We start from the raw sequence: 27,974 nt of genomic DNA, 5'->3' as shown, positions 1-27,974 counted from the left end.
ATTTATTATTACCCCAACCCCCATTTCCAAACATCAGTTCCTTGAGGGCAGGGGGTTTTATTGTATTCTTAGCACAACGGGGGCTCTGGAATTATTTGTTGAATGAATGAAAAAAGGAAAGTTTCATCCAAAAAGACTTCATGATCCCTAATCTGAGTTAAGAACATTCTTTTCAGTTGCTATGGCCTCTTGTGCTTCTCTCTCACATGGCTCTTGTCCACATTGTTTTAACTATCTGCTGACCCATCTGTCTCTTCTGCTGCTGCCAGGTGGAGGTGTGCTGGGTGGATTGATGCTATTCACTTCTGTACAGAATGCCTGGCACAATGCAGACAACCACAGAGCTTGTTAGGGCCTCTGGCTTGGATGCTTGCTGGCTCACATGGGGAGCAAGGCCAGTCACTAACCATTTCATTCATCTTCATATTGTTAGTACCTAGCATTAGAATACATGTGATGCATGCTTTTTGAATGAGTAAAGGAAATGGCAGAAAGTAGTCTGACACTGAGGGGATATTCAGAAATGGACTTTGAAATTCAGTTAATATCTAGGTACTGTTCAGAGTGGACCCAAAACAGGGGTGAATTTGGGACCTCACTTCATTCTGTCCTGGTCAGGACCAGTCCTCCCATGTGTTTCCTTGGGGTTCTCATCAAGGAAAGGAAGACTTTTCTCTTGATCTTTCTGTTTCCTCCTTATTTCAGTCTCCCTGGCTCTGCTCTCTCTCCTGTTGCTGAGCCAGGGTCTTTTCTAAACTGCAGACCCACAGCTGCTACTTCAGCTTTTCCAGCAGCTCACTCAGCAGTTATCAAAATGGGCAGGGGACACCCCGGGAAAGAAGCGTAACTTCTCCCCCAATTAAGTGTTCGTTCCTTACCTGCTCTGATTTAAGCAAGAAGCAGAAGTTATTACCCTGGAAAGAGTGGTAACTTATAGTTAAGCTAAATGGGTTTTAAATACCTGCCTCATAGTCAGTAAATGAATGGGCCGGACATTTAGTCATGTAGACTCATCCATGGAATGAACAACTATTGATGAAGATGTACCTACATCTGAGCATGCGTGCGCACACACAAATACACACAACACAGCTGACCTTCTTATCCTTTCAATCTGAGCTTAAAAATCTTATTCACTTTATCTAAAGTAGGTCCCTTGTCTTCCACTCTGTATGAATGTCCTTCTTAGTACTTATCACATTTTATAATTGATTTTTATGTTTTGTGTTGTTTCCCCCATTTGAGTGCAGATAGGCAGGATAGTCCAGTTATCCTGGACACTGCAACAGTGGGTAGTAGAGAGTTAATTTATTATTGTGTCAATATTAATATTTATATTATTTTTATGGACAGAGGGAAAATTATTAGAAAGAAGAAAAATTAAAATCTCTGGGTAAAAAAGATCCTCTTTGTTTGGTTAATGGAGAGAACAATTTAGATTCACCAAGGTCAAGCTGTGGCTAGGGGGTACTGGCCAAGAGAGTCTTATCTCGCAAAGACACTTGATATTTGTTTCGCTAGTTGCCAGTTTATAATTGGACCCCGAGTTTGAGAAGATAAAATTTCTTGGATGCCTCTCCCCCTCTAGCCTGCTCATGTAGTTTTGTTTTATTTTAGTAATTAATTGAGCTGGCATTTCCCCTTTGGAGCCCTGTTATTAAAACAAACTTGACAGAAATTCTGCTTGTAGGTAGAATGCTTGTTGCAGTATAGGAATGAAATGAACTCCGATGTGCACTATGAATCCCATGTTGGTCTGGTCATGGCAAGAGAGATTGAGTAAGAGCAATGGGACTATCGCTAATCCTCACAATTTAGCACTGGTCTCAGGGAGAGGGGAGAAGGTCACTTTTGGTCATACTGCCTTGTTAGCCTTATAAATGTGCGGGGGGCAGTACAGGGAGCAGGAAAGAGTTACTTCAATTCCTTGGTCATTTGCTGACAGTCTAAGGCTAATTGAATAGGATTTATGGGAGAAGTAAAATAAGGTCACAGTGAAAAGGTTCAGAGGGGTGGAGAGAATTGCAATAGTCAGCCCCTCTTATCAAGCATCTCCGAAGTTATAGGCACATTCTAAACACTTCAACGGTGTGGTGGAGTGTAAAGAAGCCAGTTGAAGCACTTCTTTCAAGGAGCTTACTTACTACATTCTGGTGGGAAGAAATAGACAACAACCAAAGGAACAAATTAAAGAAAATAAAACCAGGTAGTGAACAGAGTGGATGAACCCCTGTGCCTGAAATGACTTGCTCAATGTTAGAGGGAAAACTGTGGACCCCTCAATTTCCTCCAGATACTAAAATAAAATATTTCTACATTTTTCTACTACTTACTGGTGACATTTTCTACTTACCAACAATGTGGTTTTAGACAAGTTATTCAGTCACTCTAATTTGACAGCTATAACATGGTACAAATAATGACTACATGCCTCATAGCTTTGTTATGAGATCTACATGTGATAGCAGTAAATATGAATAATTATCAGTTGCTTATTATGTGCTGGGCACTATGCTAAATGCTTGACACATAATACTTAATTTAACCTTCTTGATAACTTTCTTAATAAGGTGAGAAGCATTGTAATCCCTATTTTGCAGAAGAGAAAGGTGAAGATTTTGTTGAGTCTTAGCCCCATCTCTTCCAGATGAAGAAGCCTGACAACAGTGCACCTCAGGTGTCTAGCCCAGTGCATGTGTGTGGGAACTCTCATGCTTTACTTCTACCATTACTTCTTCCATTGTCTTCTTTCTACTTCACAAAGACCGTGAGCCATCTTAGAATCTGCGTTCTAGAACGTCACATGCAGAAGTCAACGATTTGCTCTACAGCTGGAGCAGGAAGCCAGATCTTGATTCCCAGTCTCTAGATCTTTGCCTGCAGGGGACCTCCTGGAGTTTTTGCTTATTATAATTAAGCATATTTTGAAAGTAACTCTCAAAAATATACACTGAATTTGCTTCAGTAGATCCAGCTGTTTGTGAAACAATAGGTTCAATTTTCTTCTTAGCATTGCTTCTATTAACATTTAAAAGATTCCTCCATATTCATTGTTCCTATTTTAAGCTAAAAACATTGTCAGAGCTTTTCAGTATTCATCAGCTGATGAAACCCACCGGGATTCTGAATCAACACCTCCTCTGCCACCTGTCACCCAGGCGTTACTACGTAATGTGTCTGTCTTGCTCCTCCTTGTGTACGTCCCAGGAATTCCAGGTTTCTTGAGACTTCTCAGGTAGGAAACGTTGCTCCTGCCGACTTTTTTATTTTTTAATGCACGTGGTCATTCCTATGCTCTTGGATTTCTACAGCTGAACTTAAAACCCGAAAAGCTTAAAAGAATCCTATTTGATAGGATTGTTAGACTATAGAGTTGACCTGTGAGACTGGAGGAAATCACATTTGTGCTCCCTGCTTTGCAAGCAATTACAGTTACACATGGGAGGAGGAGGAGGGCAGGATGGAGGGAGACAGCAAGAGCATCTTTCTCCTTGTGATCCACATGGCTGAAGCTGCCTCTGAACTTTCCCCGAAGTTAGTGCAGATTCTGACTCCAGTTCAGACGTCTTCTTTGGACTCAAGACTCTGATATTTAACTGCCTACTTCATCTCCATTTAGAAGTCAAACAGCAAACTAAAATTTAATATGGTAAAAACAGACACCTGACTTTCATCTCCAAATAGCTCCTCTCTCAGTCTTTCTCACATCTGTTAATAACAGCGCTATCCTCTGCTCAAGTGAAACTGCTGGCATCTTCCTCAATACTATTTTTCCTATCACACCACCCATCTCTGATTCGTCTTCACAGAGGTGCAGACGCTGCACATCTCCACCGGGGACTAAGTCACTGTCCTCTCTCTCCTGATTTCCACGGTCTGCTCAGTGGGTTCTGCTTTCTCTCTTGCCCTTCTTTATACTCAACATGGCAGCTAGAGTGATGCTTTTAAATCTGCTTTGGTGCAATTACCTTCCTATGCTCAAAATTCTCCAATGGCTTCCATTCTTTCTGAATGAAAATTAAACTTCAATGTGGTCTAGAAAGCCCTCCAGGATCCTGCCCCTCCTCCATCATTGCTCTAAATTCATCTAGCCTATCTCGCTCTATAAAATAAATTTGATGAGGACAGATATATCTGTCTGTTTTTCCCACTCTATTTCCATCTAGAATAGTACTTGGCACATAGTAAACCCATAAACATATTTATTAAATGAATGAATAACTGTTAAGAGATTAATGTAGAGATGAACATGCCTGACTATATTTAGTCAGGACTCATTACAAACAGACAGAAAACTAATGCAAAGAGGAATGCGATTGAATCACTTCTAATGTGACTAGAAATTCAAGGGTGGATTATCTTCAGGGTGGCCATATTCGGGAATTCATTAGTCACTGACTCCTTTTGTCTGTCGTCTCTTTATTTTATCTTTATTTTTCCTGTTAGCTTCATTCCTAGGAAGGCTTTCTTGGCGCCATAAACTTCAGGCTTACAGAGTGCCAATTAGCAATAACAGTGGGGAAAAACAGGGCAAGTCTTTCTCAATGCTTCTACCCGAAGTCCTAGGAGTCATTGGCTCAGCCCGAATGAGGGGCTCCTCTCTCAACCTGTCAGTGCTACCCAGAGTATGAACCCCTTCTATTGCTTGAACTGAATTATCTGACCACCCCGGAGCAGAGAGAATAGGAGTATCAGGCCCACCTACTCTCCAGAGGCTGAGAAAGAGAGAGGGCTGCTTCTTTAAAAGGAAGTGTGTTCTCCACTCTACACTGCCATCAGATTCATCTCTGAGAGAAAGAGTTCTGATCTGTCATGATTATGCTCCAGGATCCTCACTCCCTATTGAAAGAAGTAATGAAATTCTTGGGCTGGTATGCAATATTCATCATAATGTAGTTCCCAGTTTTATTTCTCCCCTCATTTTCCTTTTATTAAATGCCTTCTCAATTTCCTATTATTACAGGCACACTATGTGCTATTCTGGGACCACCCTTTGTTCATGTACCCATCTACATATCTACATATCTACATACACAATATTTATTAAGCCCCTGCTATACGGGCCTCCCAGTCTTTGCTCATTTAGTGACCATGCTCCTGAACACCTTTGCGTTCTCTATGTATATAAAAACTAACATATTCTTTGTAGCTAGAATAAGCATCATGTTTTCTTTTATTAAAAAAAAAGATTTGTTTATTTATTTATGCATAGAAGAACTGGGATGTAGGCCAGATGTGCAGGGAGTGAGAGGATTCATCAGAGCCAAAGCAGGGAGCAGAACAGACGGATCTACTGAAATACACTGCTGAGGGGAGCAGCAGGCAAGACAGGAGAGGTTTGCTGCGCCATGTGGGTAGCTCTCTGGCAGGATTGAACTCAGGCTATGGCAGTGATAGTGCTGAGATTTAACCACTAGGCCACAAAGGAGACCCCAGCATCATATTTTCTAAGATTTTTTCATTCTTTTTCTCCCCATGCAGCTCAGAATGATTTATTCGTTCCAGCTCTCTCAATAGTACTCCTCTCTTGAGGCAGCATTTTTGGTCTTGGTTAATGGTATATATGTACCTACCTATTTCCCTATTGGGCTCTAAACTCCTTGAGGGCTTGGGCATCTCTTCTCCCTAACAGCTGATCAGTTAATATGGCACACATTGCAGCAATTTAGTAGCTGTTTGAGAAATTAAAGAATAACAAACTGAATTAATTTGAGCTTTCAGTTTCTCCTCTTTCCTCACCATGGCATGTTTATTTGTATATTACATTTGGGTTTATAAAATGTTATCAGACCTTTCGTGTCACTTTTATAATAGCATCCTGAAATGGGTATTATCTCTATGTTAAGGACAAAGAAACTGAATTTCAGATAATTCAGGTAGCTTTTTCACTGTACAGTAATAAATAATTGTACAGATCCTTTGACTCTACATGAGTCTTGATTATTTTGGCAATAAGTGATAGGAACTCAAACAAACCTAAATAAACAAACAAAAGGGATGTGTTGGTTAAATGGTGGTGCCTAAAGAATTATATTATGCTTTTTGGTATTCACGCCTTGTGCAGTGTCCACCTCATTGACTCTGAGCTTGGACATGTGACCTGCCTCAGCCAATGGATCTCTGGCAAGCACAGTGTACTACATTTGATCTTAGCCATAAGGCCGAGAAGCGATTGGCAAGCATAGTGTGGACAGAAGTTTAGTAAGTTGCTAGCACATTGGGATTTGCCTACATGCCCCATCTTGGAACTCAACTGACATGTCCTTAGAAACCCAAGCCACCGGGAGAGACCATGAGGGAGAAGAACCAGGACACTCTAGTCAATAGTCCAGCTGAATCTTCAGGGGCCACCTAGCACCAGCAGCCAGTGTAAGGGAGTATCCTGCATGATGCAGCCTCCTGATGGCTGAAATCCCAGTTATGGAACTAGGACTGTTTAAATGACAATTAAACAATTGTCTTTGAAAGTCATTAAATGGTGTTCTGTAAAAGGCAGCAGAAACATCAGGCAAGCACTGGATTTGTTTGGTTTTCGTCATTTGTCCAACCCTGGACTAGTCACTGGGACCAGGACAGTGGGGTCTTGTGCCTCCTACCAGGACTCCATAGTACAGGGCAAGAGATCCTCATTAAGGAGTTAAGAAATTGTGCAGAACAGATGAGAACTGTAGTTATTGAAACCTGGTAGAGACTGCGAAAAGTCAGCATAGTTCCTCAGTGTGTCAGGCAGAGGTCCCTCACATCATGGACATGCACACTGTCAAGAGTTAACAAGTTCAATTCTTTCATTTTACAGATACCTTGTTAAGGCCCATTCCATGGTCAAGATTCACCAATTATCAGACTAGGATTCTGATATTCTGGCTCCTACTCTTGGTCTCTTTCTATCACCCGGTGTTTCCTCAGGACCAGATTTGAAAATGTGTGAGTGAGCCTGTGTGTGAGTGTTTCTGGGTGTCTGATCTGGGGTGAAATTGAGGGGCCTTAGTGGGGGCAGGCGTGTGTGATGTAACTCCTGAAAGCTGTCTTCAGTACCTTGTGCTCCGGGCAGAGACCCAGGTTCACACAGAAATCAGCTTCCTGGATTTGGAGTTAGAACTAACTTAGCTCCAGTAGTACATGCTACTTGACCTTCCCTGACACACTGATTATTAAACTGAGCAGCGCTGGCCATGACCCTGAAGTGTTGTAAAGTTTTCATGGGGCGAATCCTTACAGACAACATTTGGGACCTCGGTCTTCATGGTTGATGTGAATTTGTGGCTTTTTAGATAATTTGAGAGCAATTTTGGTGAAAATTTCCAGTACATTTTGTTTCCACAGGCAAAAGATGGCTTTTACTGCATGAGCAACAGTTGTGTGTCTACTCCAGAGGAAGGCCATCAATTGTGGTCTCTGAAAAATCAATAGCAATAGGAAGGAGGCCAGATTCTTCGCGCTTACTGTATTAATCCTTTTCTCTTCCTACACATCTCTAGTAGAGATAGAGTTGTATAGACTATTCATTCTGAGAGGGAATTTAGAGTTTCCCTAGTAAACTGGCAATTTTAGAAATGAGGAAACAGGCCCAGAGAAGCTGAAGGGCTCGTTCCATTCACCCAGCAACTCTTGAAAGGCAGTTATGCCAACCAATGTACCACAGATATTCCAGCGCACACAGACATCCTTAAAGATAGGGATGGCATTAGAACTTTCATCTTCAGCTTTGAGGCTAACCCTCTTCCACAGCTCTGAAATCTTCTGCCGACTTCAATGATAGCTCTGACAGAGGGTAGTGAATAAGTCATGAAGAAGGGAAACAGAGAGGAGGCTGAATTTCGGAGGAAACTGACTTATAACAAGGGAGCCTCAGGATGAAGAGAATGGTCTACATCTCTCCAGTAGACTAGGGACTTTATTGCCAGTCTTCAGCTGTAAACAGGACATTTTGGAGCTAACATTTTAAAGAGGTTGTTATACGTGCAAGTCCCTGTAGAAAATTATCCATGCTGTGTTTCATATTCTCAGGGACCTGACCCACCTTTCTGAGATTCAGAGAAATTAGGCAGTTTACTTAATTTAAGATCACACAGTCAGAGGAACTGACTCCAAAGCCTGTGTCCTTTGCATTACCCTGCACTGCCTTGTAAGGAGCTAGGCATAATCTTTACTATAGATGGAATTGAACGTGTTTTGTCTCAAGGAAAAATTCATAGGGATAATTTAGGAGTCTAGTTATATTTAAGAGCTGCATTGAACAGTTGGTTGAGGGTCATATTATCCAGGGTAAAAATCTAAGTTTCATCATTTATACCTGTGTGATTTTGGGGTGCATTTCACTCCTCCAAGGTCTTCTTTAACTACTTATCTATACAGTGGACAAAATTTAACCATTTACCTCATGGTGTTGATCATGAGGGAAAAAGGGAAATGATGCTTGTAAAGCATAACACTGTGTCTGGCACTTTAAGTGCTCGAAAATATTAGCTGCTATTTGATATTATAACTCACAGTATTAATTGGAGAACAGGATGGTGCAGGAAGGGAAACTATAAAGGAGAAAGATGACCTTTTAATGTTTAACTTGCTTTCAAGCACTGATTCCTTTACATGTGCTGGGCACACACCTATTCTCCCTGGTGGGTTAGATTAGATCAGCTTATTCCAAAAGAGAGTGACAAGAGAAATTGTTCAGTGGGAAACCCAACCAGGTGTGCACAAAGATACTTGTAAGAGGATAATCTTTGCAGGATCATTTGTAATAGAGAAAACCCAGAAATAACCTAAAGTATTGGCTATATCAATTGTGGCACATCTCAGTTAATGCAGACCTGTACTTCTAGGTGCTTAGGATAAAACCTTGGCATTATCTTTGATTTTCTTTTTTTTTCCTCACTCCACACATGAATGTCATCAGTAAATCCTGTTGACTTTACCTTCAAAATATATTTAGTATCTCACCAGTCCTTATCACTGGCTTAGATTTTTGCAATCACCCTCCATCTGGTCTTTCTGCTTCCCCTCTTGCTCCGTCTGCTTCCACCCTTGCAGTTCTTTGAATCTATTAGTTTCATTTCTGCCTCAGTGCCTTTGCACTTGCAAAGGCAAGCGACAGCCACTGTCTGGAAGACTCTTCCTCACAGCTTCCTCCCGCTTCTGCTCAAGTCCGTTTCTCAACAGTGTTTCTTGCCCTGCTCAATACTGTAATCCACCCTACTCTGAATTTAGGACTCCCAATTCCCTATATCCTGGCTTTTTTTCATGGCAGGTTTTGTGCACTCTATATTATTAACTTATTTATTAAGTGCACAGCCTACATCCCTCCACTAGAGTATAAACTCCATGAAGGTAAGGATTTTTGCCTGCTTTTGCTTTTATTAGTTAATAGCACCTAGAATAGTTCCAAGCACATAATAGGTACTCAGTAAACATATTTTGGGGCTTCCCTGTTGGCATAGGGGTTAAAGTCTCAGTGATATCAAGCTATCACCAGCCACTGTGACATGAGTTTGATCCCTGTCCAGGGAGCTGACCCGCATGGCACAGCAGACCTCTCCTGGCTCACCCACTGCACCCCTCAGTAGTGTATTTCAGTCAGTCTTCCTGTTCTGTTCCCTGCTCTGTCTCTGGTGAATCCTCTCAGCCCCCGCACCTCTGGCCTCCACCCCAGTTCATGTATGCATAAATAAATAAAATAAATATTTTTAAAAAAATCATATTTTGGAAGGAGTGAATTCTTCTTTAAATGGCTTTGTATGCAATCTTGAAAGCAATCATAGGGATTTATAATATAGATATGAAAAATCTCCAACACATATTTTTATTTATTTATTTATTTTTTTTCGAGTCAGGGTCTCGCTATGTTGCCCAGGCTGGAGTGCAGTGGCTATTCACAGGCGCGATCCCACTACTGATCAGCACGGGAGTTTTTGACCTGCTCCGTTTCCGACCTGGGCCGGTTCACCCCTCCTTAGGCAACCTGGTGGTCCCCCGCTCCCGGGAGGTCACCATATTGATGCCGAACTTAGTGCGGACACCCGATCGGCATAGCGCACTGCAGCCCAGAACTCCTGGACTCAAGCGATCCTCCTGCCTCTGCCTCCCTAGTAGCTGGGACTACAGGCGCGCGCCACCACGCCCGGCTCCAAGACATATTTTAAAGTAAGAAAATAAGGTTGTAAAGCTATTTATGAGTATATATGAACAGAAATATAAACATATATAAACACAAAAACATATACTATGGTATGTACATATGTTATATCTTCATTTTTGTTTAAAAAAATAATAAACTGGGCCTCTCTGGTGGCACAGTGGTTGAGCACTGGGTTGTGAAGCTGCCCGCAGCCTCTGCAGCGCCAGTTCCATCCCCGGCTGCTCCCCGGCCACCGGAGGAGGGTCCCACATGGCGCGCAGACCTCTCCTGCCGCCCGCTGCTCCCCTCAGCAGTGTACTTCGGTCCTTCTGCCTGCTCTGCTCCCCGCTCTGGCTCTGGTGAAATCTCTCACCCTCCCGCGCTTTTGACTGTACCCAGTGCATGTATAAACAAACAAACAAACAAACAAATAAATAAATCTTAAAAAAAAGAATTTAAAAATAAAATAAAGAAGGGATTACTCTAAAAAAAATAATAAACGACTTACATCTGAAGACACACACATATAAAGATGTAAAATGTTGGGAACACATGCCGTATTCAAGACTTATTCTACTAGTTATTTTTTAGGAAGGGTGAGGCTTTGTTCTTTACACTTCTCTAATTTTTAAATTTATTCTTCAAAAAGCTGTATTCATGTATTACTTTCTCAGGTTTTTATATAGATTTTCTAAGTTGAGGTAAATTAAAAAAATGAAATGTATGCCCAGGTAATATAACACTTTTGTTACACTTTTCTAAATAAACTAACCTGGACACGTTGCTGGTGGAGAGATTTGCTGGATGTGGACATCTCTGACCAGCTGATAATTCTTGCCCACTTGACCGGACCCTCAACACCCCAGACCTACATACTTTCTCACACTGGACTGTTAGCTCGTTGGGAGCAGGGCCATAATTTGTTGCATCACTGCTGCAAACCTATTTCTAGCACAATATTTTAGGAGGTGCAAAGTACATTTTGTTTAATTGAAGCCACTTTTTCCTGCGCTCTGAAGTCATTCAACTGCATGGTTTTTTGGTGTGTTCCGAGATGAAGCCTCAGCTAGTTCCCTTTCCTTCCTGCAGATGGCAGTATTCGTGAGCTTGAACTAACCAGGCTCCCTAGAGCAGTAATCCTCAGTCCCTCAGACAGAAAGCTTTCAGTGACACTAACTCATAACTTCCCTTGACTATTCTGGATGAGATTAGTAGATCAAATAATCCACCTATAAATATAGCGTCAAGAAACCAATGCAACACCCGTGTTCTCATATAAAAAGCAATAAAAGGGAAGTAATAGATAGCCAAATCCTATGTATTTTATTTTTTTAAGGATTTATTTATACGAGAACTGGGGTACAGGCCAGAGGTGTGGGGGCGGGGAGTGAGAGGATTCACTAGAGACAGGGTGGGGAACAGAACAGGCAGATTGACTGAAATACACTGCTGAGGGGAGCAGGGGGCGAGTCAGGAGAGGTCTGCTGCACCATGTGGGTAGTTGCCTGGCCAGGGCTCAAACTTGTGCTGCAGTGGCTGCGGATAGCCCCATAGGTTGAGTCCCAACCCCTTGCGCCACCAGGAAGGCCCCAAATCCTATGTGTTTTATAGTAAATGCATGGGTGTGATTTCCCTAGAAGATATGGCAAAGTAGTCCGATTTGTTCACCTTAGGAGACTCCCTGTGACTATGACAGCTAGAGATTCTGTCTGATACAGGAGTTGATGCTGTGAAGTAATTTTCTAAAACAGTAAAGAACTCTTTGTTGATCCCTGAACAAAACAAAGCACACATTTTCCTTAATTTTATGCATTTCAGTCCTTCAAAATGCATTGTATATTAAAGCCAAGCTCCCCACTCCCACCAAAAAATAAGCAGCTAGGTTCTAAGCTCGGCTAATTATAAAATGGTATTTTACCCCGAGGTTTGGGACAACTTTTGTTGTGCAAGGCCACGCTACATATTGTTTGCATTCTTCACTCTCCATTACTCAAATGTATGTAGTGTTCATTCAGTGAATACAGTACTAAAAAAATAAATATTTCCATACATTTCCATCACGGCCCCCTAGGGGGCACTGCTGTCTCCATTAAGGACTTCTAAAACACCTGTGCTGTCTAACAGGGCTGCTAAAAGTCAAATGTGGCTACTGAACCTTGAGATGTGACTATAGAACAAAAAAAAGTGACTGAAGAACTAAAGTTCTAATTTAACTTACATATAAGTTTAAAAACTGATGCTCGGTTATTAGAAAATGATTAAATATGATTGTAACAACTTGGATATGGGAAACTACTTGGTCAACTGTAAATTTTATGAAATCTGAATACAGATAAAATATTTCTAATTGAAAGTTTAGTGCATTAATTGAGATGCCCTAAGTGTAAAATACACATAGGCGTTTGAAGATTTAGAAGGATAAGAAGAATGTGAAATATCGTACGAATATAATTATTTTATTAGATTGCATGTTGAAACAATAAAGGTTTGGATATATTGGATTAAGTAAATGTTGCTAAAATTAACTTCACTGGTTTCTTTTTACTTTTTTAATGTTGCTACTGGAAAACAAATACATACGTGGATTACAATGTATTTTTATCAGAGAGTGCTGGGATAGAAAGAACTCAGGGCAAAATTTTCAGCTGCTGAGATCTCTGTGCTTTCTGTCTGATAGGTATGCAGGGTAATTGAGAAGGAGTTACAATTAGTCACATATTCTCTGCCGGCAAACCAGAGGCACCAGGTATGGGTCTTCCCAATGGTGGAAAAATCCCAAGTGGTTGTAAATTTTTAATAAGGTCCCAGATTTTGGCTTGAGGTTTCTGGCAGGGATGATGTTTTTCCACCACACTCAAACTCCACCGGGTCCTCTGGGAACATTTCCTTTACATTCTGATGTGGGGGTTTCCTTTACATTCTTATGTGAGAGAAGGACTTGTGCCAGCTCTACTCAGAGGCAATGAGGACAAGGCATTTCAAAGCACAAGGAAGATGGCCTATCTCCCTGTTCTGGTAATTTCCTGGTAATGCAGGTGGTTAAATTTCAAAGCAAACTGAGGGGTCTCCTTCGAGGCAGAGCTTAGAGAGGCAGCTGTGCAGGTAGCTAAGTTACATGCCAGTCGTGGAGAGGCCTCACTGATCATTATTCAGAAGTCTGCGATGGATTTTAGATTACTTCTAGACTAGTTAGAATCCTTATGTTTCATTTTTAAGAAAATGACTTATTTTCCCAAGGTGTCAAGTTGACGATGTGAGACAAGAATTAACAATGAGAAACATGAGCTTTGTGTTCCCACCTGGGTGAGAATAGTGACTGATATTTTATGGCTGTGGGTCCCTGAGCAGATAACATAGCTTTTCTGAACTTCAGTCTCCAGTTTTCCTATCGATGACATCCTTCTTTCATATGTAACAAATGCCCAATAAATAGCCATTGTTTTTCATTATGGAGGAAAAAGTGGAATGTGGGGAGAATTTTTAAGCTGCAAAGCATCTTAGAACATTTCTCAGACTATTTTTTTCATGACACTGGTCCCATGAAACAGAATTCCAAGAATAAAAAGCATTTTGTGGGTACTACATTTTGGAAATGGTACATACCTCAGTGGAGATCAGCAAAGCATATTAGCATATTTAACATTCTGAGAAGTCCTGCAGTGAAGATATCAGTTTAACTCAGCTTAACCCAGCATTTCCCAAACTTCTTTTACTAGGCTCTCCACCCAAGAAATAGCTATTAGCTGTGTGGGCATAGTGTGGGAAATTATGGCATGGGAAGAAAAGCCTTACCTTCTCATCAGAAGCCTTTGGTTTTACATATTGGATGAACTGGGCTCCTTGACAGTTGTCGTGCAATGCAGGGGAGTAAGAGTGACAAGCCACCAGACTGTGTGTCCCATGGCACCTAGGTTCATGAGGAAAATCCCGCTCCTCAAGGGGCTCAGACAACCTTGAAAAATTAAAAAAGTGGTGACATGAAATACTCATTTTGTTGGTAATGGAGCAGGGAGGCTATAAATTTAGTTTTGTTTCACTCTTTTTAAAAATAAAAACCCATGAACTCTTAGAACTTTCTACAAATAATCAATAACTATGATAAATTTGTACTATGTACAATATTCACACATACACACATGCGCACACATACACACACACTCTGCATAGCAATGTATGAGATTAAAAGGATATATTTAAATTATAAACCTTACTCTGACTAGAAATATTAGATGTGAAAAGTATACAAAAAGGATACCGTGCATACTCAATTTGCAATCATTGCACATCTTTCATCAAGACATATCTAATATAATATCTGAATCCTAAAATACAAATAAAAATAAAATCCATTAAATGACATCAAATAGGGTTAGAATAAAATTCTACTCCCTAAGAAGATTCAGAATGCACATGTGACTAGGAGACTGCTACAACTTTGGGAAGAGAATTGATGAATGCTTGACTGAGGGTCAGGGTGGTGGAGGTAGATTAAACAAGGGAGTGGTGATAGAATCCAAAGGATTGGCTGCAGGAGTAGGAGAAATGTCAGTTTGGCCAATGAACTGATGGTGAAGTAGTAATGGTCAACCAAGTAATGGGACTTCTGGCCCCATGTCATTATGAAAATGAGAAAGACTAACCCCCTACCATTTTTAGCTTTTCCAATCCAGCCCCTTCCTTTATATCCAACCCAAGGTGCCTTTCCTTTACAAGATTTTTCTTCCACCCTTGTCTTCTTAGGGACCACTATCTTCCCGGGAGAACTATTCAGGGAGATGCCAGCAGACAGTGTACTCCTGAAGCACAAAGCTATTATATCTTATGTACTATGTCTGCTTTCTAAACTGGGCTGCAGGACTGTTATGCTCATGTCTGGCTACTCTGCCATTCATCCCAGTGACTATCTTAGTGTTGGGCATTTGCTAGGTGCTGTCTACAACAGGTAGTGAGGACAAGTGTTGTCCTTACAAATGAAATCTTAAAAATGGAATAGATGTAAAGGGAAGTTGCTCTGGTTAAGACAGGTGTAGAAGATCTGGCATCCAGGACCCATAACTCCCTTCCATGTAGAGTTCCACGATGCACGGTTCGAAAACTTTCAGCTTGGTGGGCTGGTTATCGGTTTTGGAGGCAGAGAGAACTGAATTTGAATCCCTGTTCTGTTGCTTGACTGTAATAGACAAATGGGGAAACTTCTCTGAGCCCCACTTCCTCTTCTGTAAACCTTGGATGATAATAATTTCACTGTAAGGTTATTGTGAGTATGAAATAAGAGAGTGAATGTAAAAATCTCTGGCACTACTAAATGATCATGAAATCATATGTGTTGTAAGAATAAGACACCTGAGAACTGAATAATGGGTCCTTTTGAACTGGTACTAGTTCTGTGTAAATGAACATACTCATGTTCAGGTTAACAAAAGCCAGAGTTGGGGCTAAGTTATGGGTAAATTTGGGATTCAGAGGGCAACCTATCTTAACTTATGCTCTATCCACGCCATAAACCCACAATCACCTGTCTCTGCATGAGGGTTTATCAATATTTAATGTGTGGGTGTCAGTTGCTGTAAACTGAGCATACCCCAGCATGGACTTGAATTAATTATATGCAGGAGGAAAGAAAATAAAATGCCTTTTTCTCAGAGTCCCAAGTTTCACTGGCGACACCAAATCCTGGAAACCATAAGGTGAAATTGCTGCTGATGGAAGACGCTGAGAAGCCAAACCAGAAGAGTGACGGCAAACCCAGGAAAGTACGATTTAAAATCTCTTCCTCTTATAGTGGCCGAGTGTTGAAGCAGGTTTTTGAGGATGGGCAGGAATTAGAGTTGCCCAAAGAGGAATATCCTCACAGTTTTCTCCAGGAGTCCCTTGAGCCAATGGATGGCGTTTACGGGTCTGGGGAAGCCCCTAAGCCCCGGCCATACTCCCCTAAGCTGACTGCTCAGAGGATCAGCGTGTTTAGAGAGGGCAATGCTTATAATTTGGCGGGCAGCCAGCCTTTCTTCAACGATTACAAGGCGAATGACCATAAGGTTGGTATTGTGCATGGTGTGGAAACTTTACAGACTAAAATGGATTTCGAGAAATCCCTACACCTTTCAAAGTTGTATCTTGCTCATGCTCCCTGGTAACAACCAGAGCTATGGAACAACAAATGGGAAGTCACTACTAGAATAGTATTTCTGGGACAAAAATAACATGCTTGCTAACTACTTATTGGAAAGTGCAATAAGCATCCATAGTACTCAAATTTCATCCAGAGTAATAAATTGCAATTGGGTCTTTGGCTTGGTTATCTTGGTAAGCAAATTAGAGATACAGTGGTTTTTAGATTGCCAGATTGCTGTGTTAGAAAATTATGCAGCAACAAGTTGTTCTTTTTTTCCCTGAAAAAGCTAAATGTTTAAAGGTGCTCATTTTATTCCAGCCAATTACTCAGCTTGAGGTTTATCCAAGTCTTGTTTTATTCCTATATTCCACCTGTTGCCTGCTTTTAAAAAAAGTCTGTGTAATCTATCTGTCTGTGTGTCTATCTACCACCTGTCCATCCATTTTGCCTTTCCACTGCACATAAGCATGGACACTGGGTAGGTGGAGTCCTGGAAAGAGATGATGAAAAGTAAATCAACCAAAGGACATGTTACATGTGGAGAAAGTTTGAGCTAATAGTTCAAATGAAACATGTATTTTATCTGGGGATTTCAATTATTTTTCCCAGTACCCTGGATAATCAAAAGCCCATACATGATTTTCTTTTAAGCTAGAAGAAACTGGAAAAAAGTCACTGACTTCCAAAAACTAATAAAAATGTGTATATGCTTCTGCCAGTGGGGTCATGAATGCCTTTTTAAATAAGATCAAATACAATTATATAATGTACCAGGTTATTAATGACTAGCACACCAGGATGTGTTCTCATCTTTAAAGTGTGAAATTCAGATAATTACTCTAATCATTTTTATTGTTAGTCTCCAAAGGGAACAGATAATACATTTATAGCAGACAAATGTATTGGTCATGCTGGCATTTGAAAAGGTGTAATTATGGGCATGTCCACTTTTATCAAAGATAATTCCAGGTTTCTTTTTTATATTATAGGGGGCTGGAATGAACAATCCCTTGTGTTAATGGAGTGCCTTATGTTTATAAAGCATGATCACATACTCTTTCATTGGGTCTTCATTATAGCCTTGAAGAGAAAGGCAAAATATGATAATTCTCATTTTGCAGATGAAGAAAATTGAACACCTAATTGTTCAGGAACCATCCAATCTCATAGGAGTCATTAGGTGCAGAGTCAGAATAAGAACTCAAGTCTTCTAATTCTTTATGCTTCTGGCCCCACGCAATGTTTCTTTCTAGGGAATATGACCATAATGATGGTATTAGTTAACATTTATTGAGTGCTTATTATTGTATCTTAGGTACTTGGCTATATTTTGTACTTACAGTATCTCTTTTTAACTAATTCTTATTTGTAGGTGTAGAATTAACAAGGTGATAGTCTTTACAAATTTTGTATAACACCAGGGTAGGTAATATTGAACTGCTTGACCTTCATATGTCACATGTCAAATTGACATTTATGTAAGTGAGTAACTAGGTATAGATTTCTCTAAGACCAGACAACTGAATCTTCATGGCATTGAGGCACAGGTGGAGTGAACACTGCCCTTGTGGCCGAATTCTGAGTTTGGTTCCTGCCTGGCTGTTTTTTTTTCTTTTTTTCTTTGTTGCCCCATCAAATGCCACATCCAGATCTTTACCAGCCTCTGAGTATGAGTGGGTGGTGGATTTGTGCATCTCCACCCCATGCAGCAGCACGGAAACATGTAGTCAACTTGGTTGTTGAAAAATAAGGAAATGAGAGCTGGGAAGTTATGATTTTTAAATATTGAAACCAATTGTAAAATAACCATCATAAATAGTGGTTATGTACATGCAACATGGAGTAGCAGTTAAGCACAATAGGTATTTGTATACCAAGTACCTCTGAACCTGAATAGGTGTTTGTACACCAACATTCATAGCTGAGTAATTCACAAATACCTGAAGATAAAGGAAACAACTCAAAAGTTCATCAACAGATGAATGGACAAGCAAAGTGTGGAATATACATACAATGAAATATTATTGAGCCTTAGAATGGAAGGAAATTCTGACACATGCCACAAGATAGATCAAACTCAAAGATATTATGCAAATTAGTAAGTCAGTCATAAGAAGACAATTGTATGATTTCATTTTGCCTGAAGAACCTAGAGTAGTCAAATAAATTTTGGAGACAGAAAGTAGAAGGTGGTTGCAAGGGCTGGGGAGGGAAAAGGGGGAGTTTAATGGGCAGAGAGTTTGTGGGGATAAGAAAAATTTCTGCAAATAGGTGGTAGTAATGGTTGCGTAACTATGTAAATATATGTAGCCCCCTGAACAATGCACTTAGAAATGGTTATAATGTAAATTTTACATTATGTATATTTGACTACCACAAAAATAGTATTTTTTTAAAAGAGCAAGGGCTCTGATGTGAGTTGAACATGGGCTTAATGTTCAGTCTATCCACTTATTTTGTGAGCTTGAACAAGCCCTGATGAATTTCAATGTTATCATCTGTGATATGAAGTAATAAAAATATCTACTTAGATTGTTATGGTAATTAAAAAAGATAATATGTAAGAAACATTTAGCAGTGCACCTGGCACACTGTTTATGTTCAGTAAATGTCAACTACTATTTTGACAATGACCAGATTCTTATCAAAGAAATGTAGACATTTAAATTATGTATGGATAAAATGGTTATAAATAATCAAATGTTCTAAAGAATTGAAACTGAAGTTTACAGCATTCATTAAAAAAATGGGAAGGAATGGAAGGGAAATAAAATTTCCTGAATACTCACTATATATATATATATATAAATGCATAAAAATAAAAAATATGTAAGTGTATATATATTATATCATTTCATCTTCATAGTAATTGTATGAGAAAGAGTTTTACAAATTGGAAAAACAGAAGTTCATCAGGATAAAATAACTTGTGCATCTCATATAGCTGTCTCATAACATTTAAATAAAATTTAAAGTCAGGTCTGTCTGCCTCCAAGACCTGCTGAGATTCTAGTAACCACTAAGGCAGGTCTGCACTTAAACACAGAGTGGTAGGAGGGTTTCATGGCACCTGAAAAGCACTATCCAGACACGCTGCCATTGACATCTAAGTAGTTCTGAAGCTCAATCACATGGCAGCCACAAAGGCACTAAGGGAGGGAACAAATATTCCCGGCTCCATCTTGGCCCTCTGTAATGTAAGAATGGCTGTTCCTCATGGGCAACCCGGTGTAACCAGATAATGTGAACTTTAGTTACACCTGGAGGTTTCTTTAGGCACATGGAAGAACTTGGCTGTCAGGGCGAATGAAAATTAAACACACCTTAAAGGTGATTTGGGACCCTCTGTCTTTGGTGTACTTTAAAGGAAATTTGGTGTCCTGGTGTCTATTGGATATTGACCATCTCAGAGGCTAGAGGTTAGACCAGATGACTGCAGATTTTTTTAAAAAATATATTGAGTTTTGCTTTGAAAAATCCAGCTCTAGATGTGAAAAAAGTTCCCTAGTAACCGAGCCTCTTCAGTTATTACCGGAAGTGGAAATGGAAACTTACAAAAGTACCACTATCTTTATCTTCTGAGGTTTAGAAACTGATAGTCCCCAGTGTGAAATAGGAACCCAGCATGCATCAAACAATAGGCAGTGGAAGCTGCCACATGATCCCTTGAAGAGAGGGAGAGAAAATAGGGCTGGGGTGGCGGAAACTTGTGGCTTCATCAATAATTTCTGAAAACTCCACGGATGTTACAAGGAAGGGAACCTTAATATTGAAGTCGTGTTCAAGCCAGGTTTTGAATGAATGCACGAGGGATTTAAGTACAAGTCTATTAATTGTGGTTTATGCAGGTCTATAAAAGCAAGGCAAAATATTTCATGCTGAGGCATTTAGTTGTGTAGTATGATTGTGCATGCACTACTAAAGAACAGTTTTCAATAATAATAGCAGTAACTAGCCCTGCCATTGACACAGTATTCAAGCTTTTGCTCTGTAGATGTTCTGTGCATCCTCCCACCCCAAGAAGTTGATAAAAGTAGTCTCAGGGATGAGAGTCAAATATTTAGTCACAGGGACATTGCTCAATCAGTCAGGAAACCCACAGAGTGTTAGTGCAGAGTCTTGACACCTTGTGTCCTAAGCATTACCCCCTAAATTTCTGGGTCTGGGGATGTTAGAGGCTCCCTGAAGGAAAGCTGGTGTAACATGGGGGCATTTAGCAGTTTGTGGGCACTGCCCACTTACTGCCCAGTATGGAAGTATTTCTGGATTTTAATAACTAGTTTGACTATACAGGTCAGTCTGTTTGCACATGAGCAATCTGAGGTTCTGAAAGGCAAATGACTCTCTTATATATGACCAAGTGGATAATAGAATTCCAATTCTAACAGAGGAAAGCAGAATCCAATCCCTTCAAGCTGTCCTAGCTCTGGGAAGAAATAACTGTTCTTGGTCAAGTAATCCCTAAACATCTCTGCTCAGCATTTTACAAACATTACTTCATTTTCCCCCAAAACATGCCTATGAGGTAGATGCTGCCTTGTGGTATTGCAAATTTATTTATTCCTCAGCTAATGATTGTTACACATGCTGTATCCATACAAGGGAACACAGCTATTAATGATGCTATAGAAGTATATTTGTTGACATAAAAATATTTTCATTTATATGAATAAGGAAAAAATTACAACAGAATATGTGAATAATATACATTATACCTGAATAAATAGCAGTCTATATTAATATAAAATATATATGAAAATAAATAAAATGATCTTATATTGGAGGGGATGTTTATGAATAGTGTGATGCAGGTGTTAAGAATGTGGTGTTAAGATGCAGGTGTTAAGAATGTGAGATGGAAGGGTCATTCTAGGCACAGACCTAGAATGACTCTGTAACTTTGTGAGGTACTTAACTTCACTGAGTCAAGCCCCCTCATCTGTAAAATGCAGAAAACATGGCGTCTACCTCACAGGCATGTTTGGGGGAAACTGAAGCAATGTTTGTAAAATGCTGAGCAAGATTCTTGACATAAGTATTATTTGAATAAGTTATATCTAATATTGTTTATGTATCAAAAATTTGGAGAAATATTTAGAAAAATGTTCCCTAGCATTGAGTGATATTCATTGTGCCCAGCCTTGCATCAATTGCTGTGCTATGTGGTAGCAATAGAAGCTCTGGAGCCTGGCCTGCAGACTTACTGTCTAGTTAATTCAGTGTTGATTAGTTCAGCTTTGGTTGATTACACTCTACAGGAAAAGGAAGTTGGTTTTCATGGGTTTCAGAGGGAACAAACAAACCAGGCAGTGAACTATAACTTTGGGGTTTGTTGGGATTGCAAGTGCCAGATGGTAGAAGGTCTTTTCTCCTATTTCCCTGTATTCAGTGATTAGTGTTGGATCACCATGCTCAATTTCTATTTTTCCAGTCCCCACCTATTATAGATTTTGGAAAGATAATCATCTACACAAATAACTTGAAAATAATTCGAACCCCCATGGACAAGAGAGACTTCATGAGGAAAATTCTCCAGAAGGAAGAGGAGGCGGAGGAAGAGTCTCTGATGAGTAAAGAAGAAATCTATGGAGAAAGCGACCAGAATGAGGGGCCTTTGCCAGGGGCGGAAAGCACATTTCCCCATAACCAGTACCCACAGGTGCGTGAGAGTGGCTCACTATCTGATTCAGGACTGGGCCCTTAGCAGGGGTCTCCACACCATTTGGTTGAGCAGTACTTAAGTAAGGACTTTTGAAAATGAATCCTTAAGATGTTTAAGTGTTAAAAATGTTAAGGAATTTAAAAGTTAATTATATTTTAATGGTATCTTGTTAGCAATAAGTTGTAAGTCCATATTTCAAATGGGCATGATGTAAATTTTTCAGGATGATTTTTTTTGAGATCTGATTAGTACTTAGTTATGCATTTTGCAATGTGGCTATGACCATCTTTCTCTAAAGATGGGAAAAAAATCAGCTCTGTCCTTTTCTTTTTTTTTTTAAAGATTTATTTATTTATTTATACAAGAACTGGGGTACAGGCCAGATGCGCGGGAGGGTGAGAGCATTTGCCAGAGACAGAGCAGGGAACAGAACAGGCAGACTGAAGAAATACACTGCTGAGGGGAGCAGTGGGCAAGGCAGGAGAGGTCTGCTGCACCATGTGGGACCCTTGCCGGTCATCCGGGATCGAACCGGCACTGCAGAGGCTAAGGACAACTTCATAGCGCAGCACTCAACCGCCTGCACCACCAGGGGAGGCCCAGCTCTGTCCTTTTCTTATGGGTTTGGTGGTGCTTCTTTTGTTGTTTCTCAATCTAGTTTCCTTGAAGAAATCTTATAAAGCCACATGTCTTTAGATTTTATAGGCATGCTTAAAACTAAGCAATATCATTTGTAAATCCATTAGATCTGGCACAAGTTAACTGTGATATGTTGCAATATGCTGCAAGTGAAGTAATGAGCTGTGCACCATTCACCTTATGTGAAATGGGTTCACTTTACATCACACTTATTTCACAGACCCTTGGGTACCACATTTGTCTAGTGACTGCCTGTCTTTACGAGGTGCCATTGTCAACTAGCTTACTAAAAATTAGTATGACAATTTCTTTTGAAAATATTATTAAAGCCTAATCTCTTGCCTACTTTAGATAAAAAAATAAATATAAATAGTTTGAACGTGTTTTCTCTTCACAACTCTCAGAGGTGTACAGTCTCACCTTGGAAATCATTGCTCAGATAAGCTCAGAGAATGGGGAGAGTGATGTTATTGATTAGTTCACAGTGTAGGCTTAAGGTTAGGAAGGCAATTTTGATGAATTTAAGCTAAGAGAATAAAATCTTGGGCAGTCACAGAAATGAATGTTCTTTCTCTTCAGATTCCATTTCTTGGGACTTGAAGCTTTCTGTGGAATGGCATGACATAATGGGCTAGAGGCTTCCTTGTACTTGAAGGATGTCCCTGCCCTGGGCAGGTTTAGGGCATAGAAATCAGAAGGCTGTGACTAGACTCCAGCAAAAGACCCTTAAAGTTCTGCTCACAACCACTCATGTCCCCAGCCTGATCTCACCCTCAAAAAGATATTTTTGAAATGCAAACCTGATCATGTTACCTTTTCATTATCCATTTGCCTTACATAAAACTTTAAATGGCCTCTCTTAGCTTGGAATAAAACTCAAACTCCTCATTTGTTCTAGAAAGTACTATGTAGAGGGGTCACAGCTGGCCTCTTCAGCTGCATCTCTCCTCATTCTCTCTGTCCCAGACATATTTAACTACCTCTTATATTTCTTTGCTCTTTCCTATTAAAGGCAAATTCCTTCTGCCTAGAATATTCTCCAGAGTCCCCACCATTCTGCCCTCAGCCACTAGGATCTCAGAGGAAGCATCCCTTCCCCAGAGGAGCTTTCCTTGGTTTCCATGAGAATAAAAATCCTTGGGATGTACCAGTTATGGCAACTCACAACCCTCTCATAGTTGAAACCTTACATGTATCTGTATGATTATGTGGTCAATATTTGCTCTCACTCACTAGGATTGGTTCCATGAGGGCAACAGGGGCCATGTTTATGTTAAATCATTTCAATAAATTTAAGAAATAAATAGACTGGCAAAAAAAGAGATGTTCAATAAATATTAGCTAAGTGTTTGTGGAAAGAATATTATAATTTGGGACCAGCTGGTAAGAAGTATTATTTCTGTGTCTCTTGCTTTCTACATAGCACTATTCAGAACCTACCACAGCAGCAGGCAGACAAAATTCCCACTTTGAAATTCATTGATTCTATTCTTCTCCGTACCGAATTGTAACTTGCAGGAGAATGCTCTTTTAGAAGCAGGCCAGAAGTGATAAACTGCAGTTCACATCACACTATGTAGGCCTGAAGAGAAACGAACAGGCCTGATATGACAATTACCTTTAAATTCGATTTGGAGAGATTTGTGGTTTTTAGCTGTAATGCCACAGGCCAGGACAGAGGTGTGCAACAGAAAGTTGTCGTGAAAGGTAGTAGTTCACTTACCTGTCCTTTAAACTCTCTTTCAAGTTGAGATTTGTTTGCCCAATCCTTCATGCAGTTGATGTCCGGACAAGTTTCATTCCAAAAGAGAGGGTCAAAGAGCATCAAGGAGCCCCTCCTGACTCAGAGATTGTTTGTTCTATTGTATGAACAGGGAAGCAGTGGCGACCTTGATGAAAGAGCAGGGAAGGCTAAAAGCTGGCCATGCTCAAACCTCTGTGTGAACAGTAAAAGAAAAGGCGAGGAATAATTGAATTCAGCCACAGTGAAACAGGGAGGGGGAGAAATCTGACCCTGCGTTTAGTGGATTTGAGACCATAAATCATCTGGGCTTCTTTACGTTTCGTGTGGGCTTGCCTTTGAAATAATAGTCATAATAATAATCGCTGCCATTTACTGAGGGCTTATGATAGTCAGGCATCATGCCCAAAGCTTTCCATGCAAGAGTCCCTTTCATTCTACAAGGTCTCTGTGAGGTGGGTATTATTAGTAACCTCATTCTGTAGCTGAGAAACTAAGGATGAGAGTAGTTACGTAAATTGACAAAGGTTACCCGAGCCTGTAGTCAAACCCAGGTCCACCTAACTATCAATCACTTTGCTAAATTTTCAGGTTAGTGCTGGCTAGCATCTCCAAGACTATATAAGCCTTTGCATCAGCAATGAATTCAATTTGGAGAGATTTATTTTTGTTGATCATGGCTAATAAGAGATAGTTTAGGTAAGTTTGTTGGGTTCTAGAACCTAAACTATGCTGTGTAACTGTGTTCTATGTCCACTTGCTAATTATTTTTTGCTGAGAAGAAATTAAAAAATGCTGAGGATGTAAGACAAAAGGTTATATCATGCATACCTTGTATAGAAACCGAATAAAGACTTATTGAATGAATCAAACAGTTAAAAAGAGCACATTGCAGGAGAGTGGCTGAAAGAAGGGTGGCAACCAGGGAAAGGTTAAACCTCTAATAATACATCATATAACCATGTGACATCAGATTAAATTTGATGATTTGTTCTTGTTTTTTATAGCAGGTTTATCAGATCATTTCATTAATCTTTCAATGTCTGACCTGGCATTCTATGCAAATGAATTTTTGGATCACATGCATAGTATTACTGTACTTGCTTTACAAGGTTGACTTACAGCAATAAAACATCACTGGATCAATTACAAAACATAAGTCATGTTGGGTTTTGGCAGAAAAATGGACCATGGCAATTTGCTTTAAGAATATTTGGGCCAATGTTGTTATTTTGAACCTTTTGAAGGTAAAAAAAAAAAATCAAATTTCTCCATATGCCACAATCAATAAAATATTAACAAGAGGGTAACATAGATATCATTTTGGTTTTTATTTGTTGGGTAATCACCTCCATTCCCTAAACTGAGAATAAAAATTTTAATATCTTCTTAGGTACTTTGCAGCATGACAAAGTTATTATCAGAATTCATGCCTCCTTTTTCAGAGATTGTTTTTAGTTTCAGGCTATTTAAAAAAAATAAAAAGCTTTGTTAGCTGGGTGGAGTGACCCAGTGGACTCCAGCTGTCTTGTTAGTTTCTAGAACTTAAGGACAGGAAGGGTTCTCCAGACATCATTGTTTTGTTTGCTTGTTCATTTGGCAAGTACGTGAACAGCAAAGCCAGGCAATGCACTTTGAAGGGGACTAGCCCAGAAAGCTTCCTGTCTAGTAGGCAACTTTCAGTGGAGTATGAGATCTGTGTGCTAAGGGCAGTGCAGGTGGGTGGGCAAGGCTTTTGGAGGGACTGCTGCTAAGCTGATGTCTGAGAACAAAGAGGAGTTGGCTGCGTTGGGAGTGGGGAAAGGTCTGTTTCCAGCTGGAGACCAGCTGTAGAGAAATCTGAGGACAAGAGCCTCATGAAAGAAGTAACTAAACAGAAGTAACTAAACATTAGTTAAATCAGCTAAGATTTGATTTTAACCTAAAGTTTTATCTGAAGGGCAAATGTTTATTAAAAGGTTTCTTGGGTTGTTTCTATGTGACAATTACAACTGTAGGCATCTTGATAAGATTGACATCAGTGGAGAGAACATTCCACAAGACCAGAGGCAGGGTGCACGCTGAAGTTATGCCCGAGTTGTGGTCATCTGGACTAAGATTGTGGATGCAGGATGGAGAAAAGTGGATGGCTTTGAGAGATGTTTCGAAGGTGAAACAGACAGAATTTGATGCTGGATCAGCTGATTTGATCTCATAGGACTGCATAGGACTACAAAGATTGCTAATTTCCTTTAGTGATATAAAGGAAGATCGCAAGAATAACTAAGGGGCATTTTTCTGGAGGGTGGGAGTTGAGGACTGGAGATTTAGTAGCAAGGTTTAACTTTTATGGAGAATCTATAATATGCCAAATGTTATATTATGGTATTTACATATACTTTCTTTTAATATTCCAACTACTCAAAGAGGTAAGCTTTATCATTCCCATTTCACAGGTAAAGAAATCAGGCTTTGGAATTGGTAAGGGGCCTACCCAAGGTATAGCTGATGTCAGAGGTAGGCCTCAGTTCCAGGCCAACCCTCTAGCACAGAGCTCTTAATCACGGGGCTAAGCACAACTCTCAAAGATGACAAAGTGCTTCAGGAAGTCAGAGCCAGGCTTCTAAGGATAATGACATCAGTTCATTCATCCATGCGCTCCCTCAGTCACACAAAACAATCTTTCTTCAGTGGTTACTGTTGGACCACTACAATGAGGGGCTGGATACATAGTCTTTAGAAGCAGGAACTCTAGTGCTCAACTCATGGAGAGCAAAACCTGCCTCCTTCTCTTCTAAGCTGTGTGACCACTGGCAAAGAACTGAACTCCTCTTTATCGTGTATTCTTACCTATAACACAGGGATGACAGGTGTCTGCCTCACTGGGATGATGTGAGGATTAGATGGGTTGACATAGAGACAGCTCTTAGACCACAGCCTGGCACCTCCTAGGCAAGCAACAAATGCTCGCTGTTAGTATTTGGCAATGAGGAAAATGAAGTCCTAGCCCTCATGGGCCTCTAGAAACCACATGTCAGATGGTGACAAGGGTGAGAAAGGATGGAAAGTCCAGGGATGCAAGGCATAGCCAGAGGGGGTGTTGTCTTGGAAATGTCCATCAAGGAAGTCCTGTGATATAATTGCTGTGAATATACCATGCCTCTGGCCGGTTCCCTTTTTGGCATTTGTGGGAAGCATTTTCATCTAACTCTTTCCCAGTCTTTGAGGCAGCTCGGGGCTATTTTGACCTGCATGTGAACAAATGGACTTGCACTGCTGATATAACTAAACACTGACCTGTCTCTTGCAGGAAGGGGAGCTACCAGAGGACAACTGTTTTCACTGCCGAGGGTCGGGCAGTGCTACCTGCTCTCTGTGCCACGGCAGCAAGTTCTCGATGCTGGCCAACAGATTTAAGGAGTCCTATCGGGCCCTGCGGTGCCCTGCCTGCAACGAGAATGGCTTGCAGCCTTGCCAGATTTGCAATCAATAGCCGGTGGCTTCTTGTGTCTGATTTTATCACTCTCTCTCTGAAGTTATTTCTAATAAACTGCTTCCTTCTCCTCCTCCTCCTCCCTTTCCCAGCAAGGAAGCCACAGAGGCTGTGATAGTGTCCACCACTGGCAAAACTCAATTACTGGATGACATTTTGTGAGGCAGCTGAAGTCTCTGTGTGGGTCTAAATGGCAGAGTCATTTTTGAATTAGAATCTGCTTTGAAACCGGTT

The 27,974-nt window shown here is 40.3% G+C and overlaps 1 protein-coding gene across 1 annotated transcript; it reads left to right on the top strand.

Annotated features, from left to right (window-relative positions):
* Positions 1-15,816: 15,816 nt before the first annotated feature.
* Positions 15,817-27,740, top strand: GRXCR2 (glutaredoxin and cysteine rich domain containing 2; the record flags this gene model as incomplete). Its single annotated transcript, XM_084251909.1, has 3 exons — positions 15,817-16,149; positions 21,658-21,885; positions 27,558-27,740. 3 exons carry the CDS (start codon positions 15,817-15,819, stop codon positions 27,738-27,740), a joined length of 744 nt encoding a protein of 247 aa, XP_084108035.1.
* Positions 27,741-27,974: the final 234 nt, after the last annotated feature.

The sequence above is a fragment of the Talpa europaea genome (genome assembly GCF_964194135.1).
Source record: "Talpa europaea genome assembly, chromosome: 13".
In the NCBI taxonomy this organism is placed as follows: Eukaryota; Metazoa; Chordata; class Mammalia; order Eulipotyphla; family Talpidae; genus Talpa; species Talpa europaea.
Note: the sequence above shows the minus strand (reverse complement) of the source record. Positions and strands in the feature narration are given on the sequence as shown.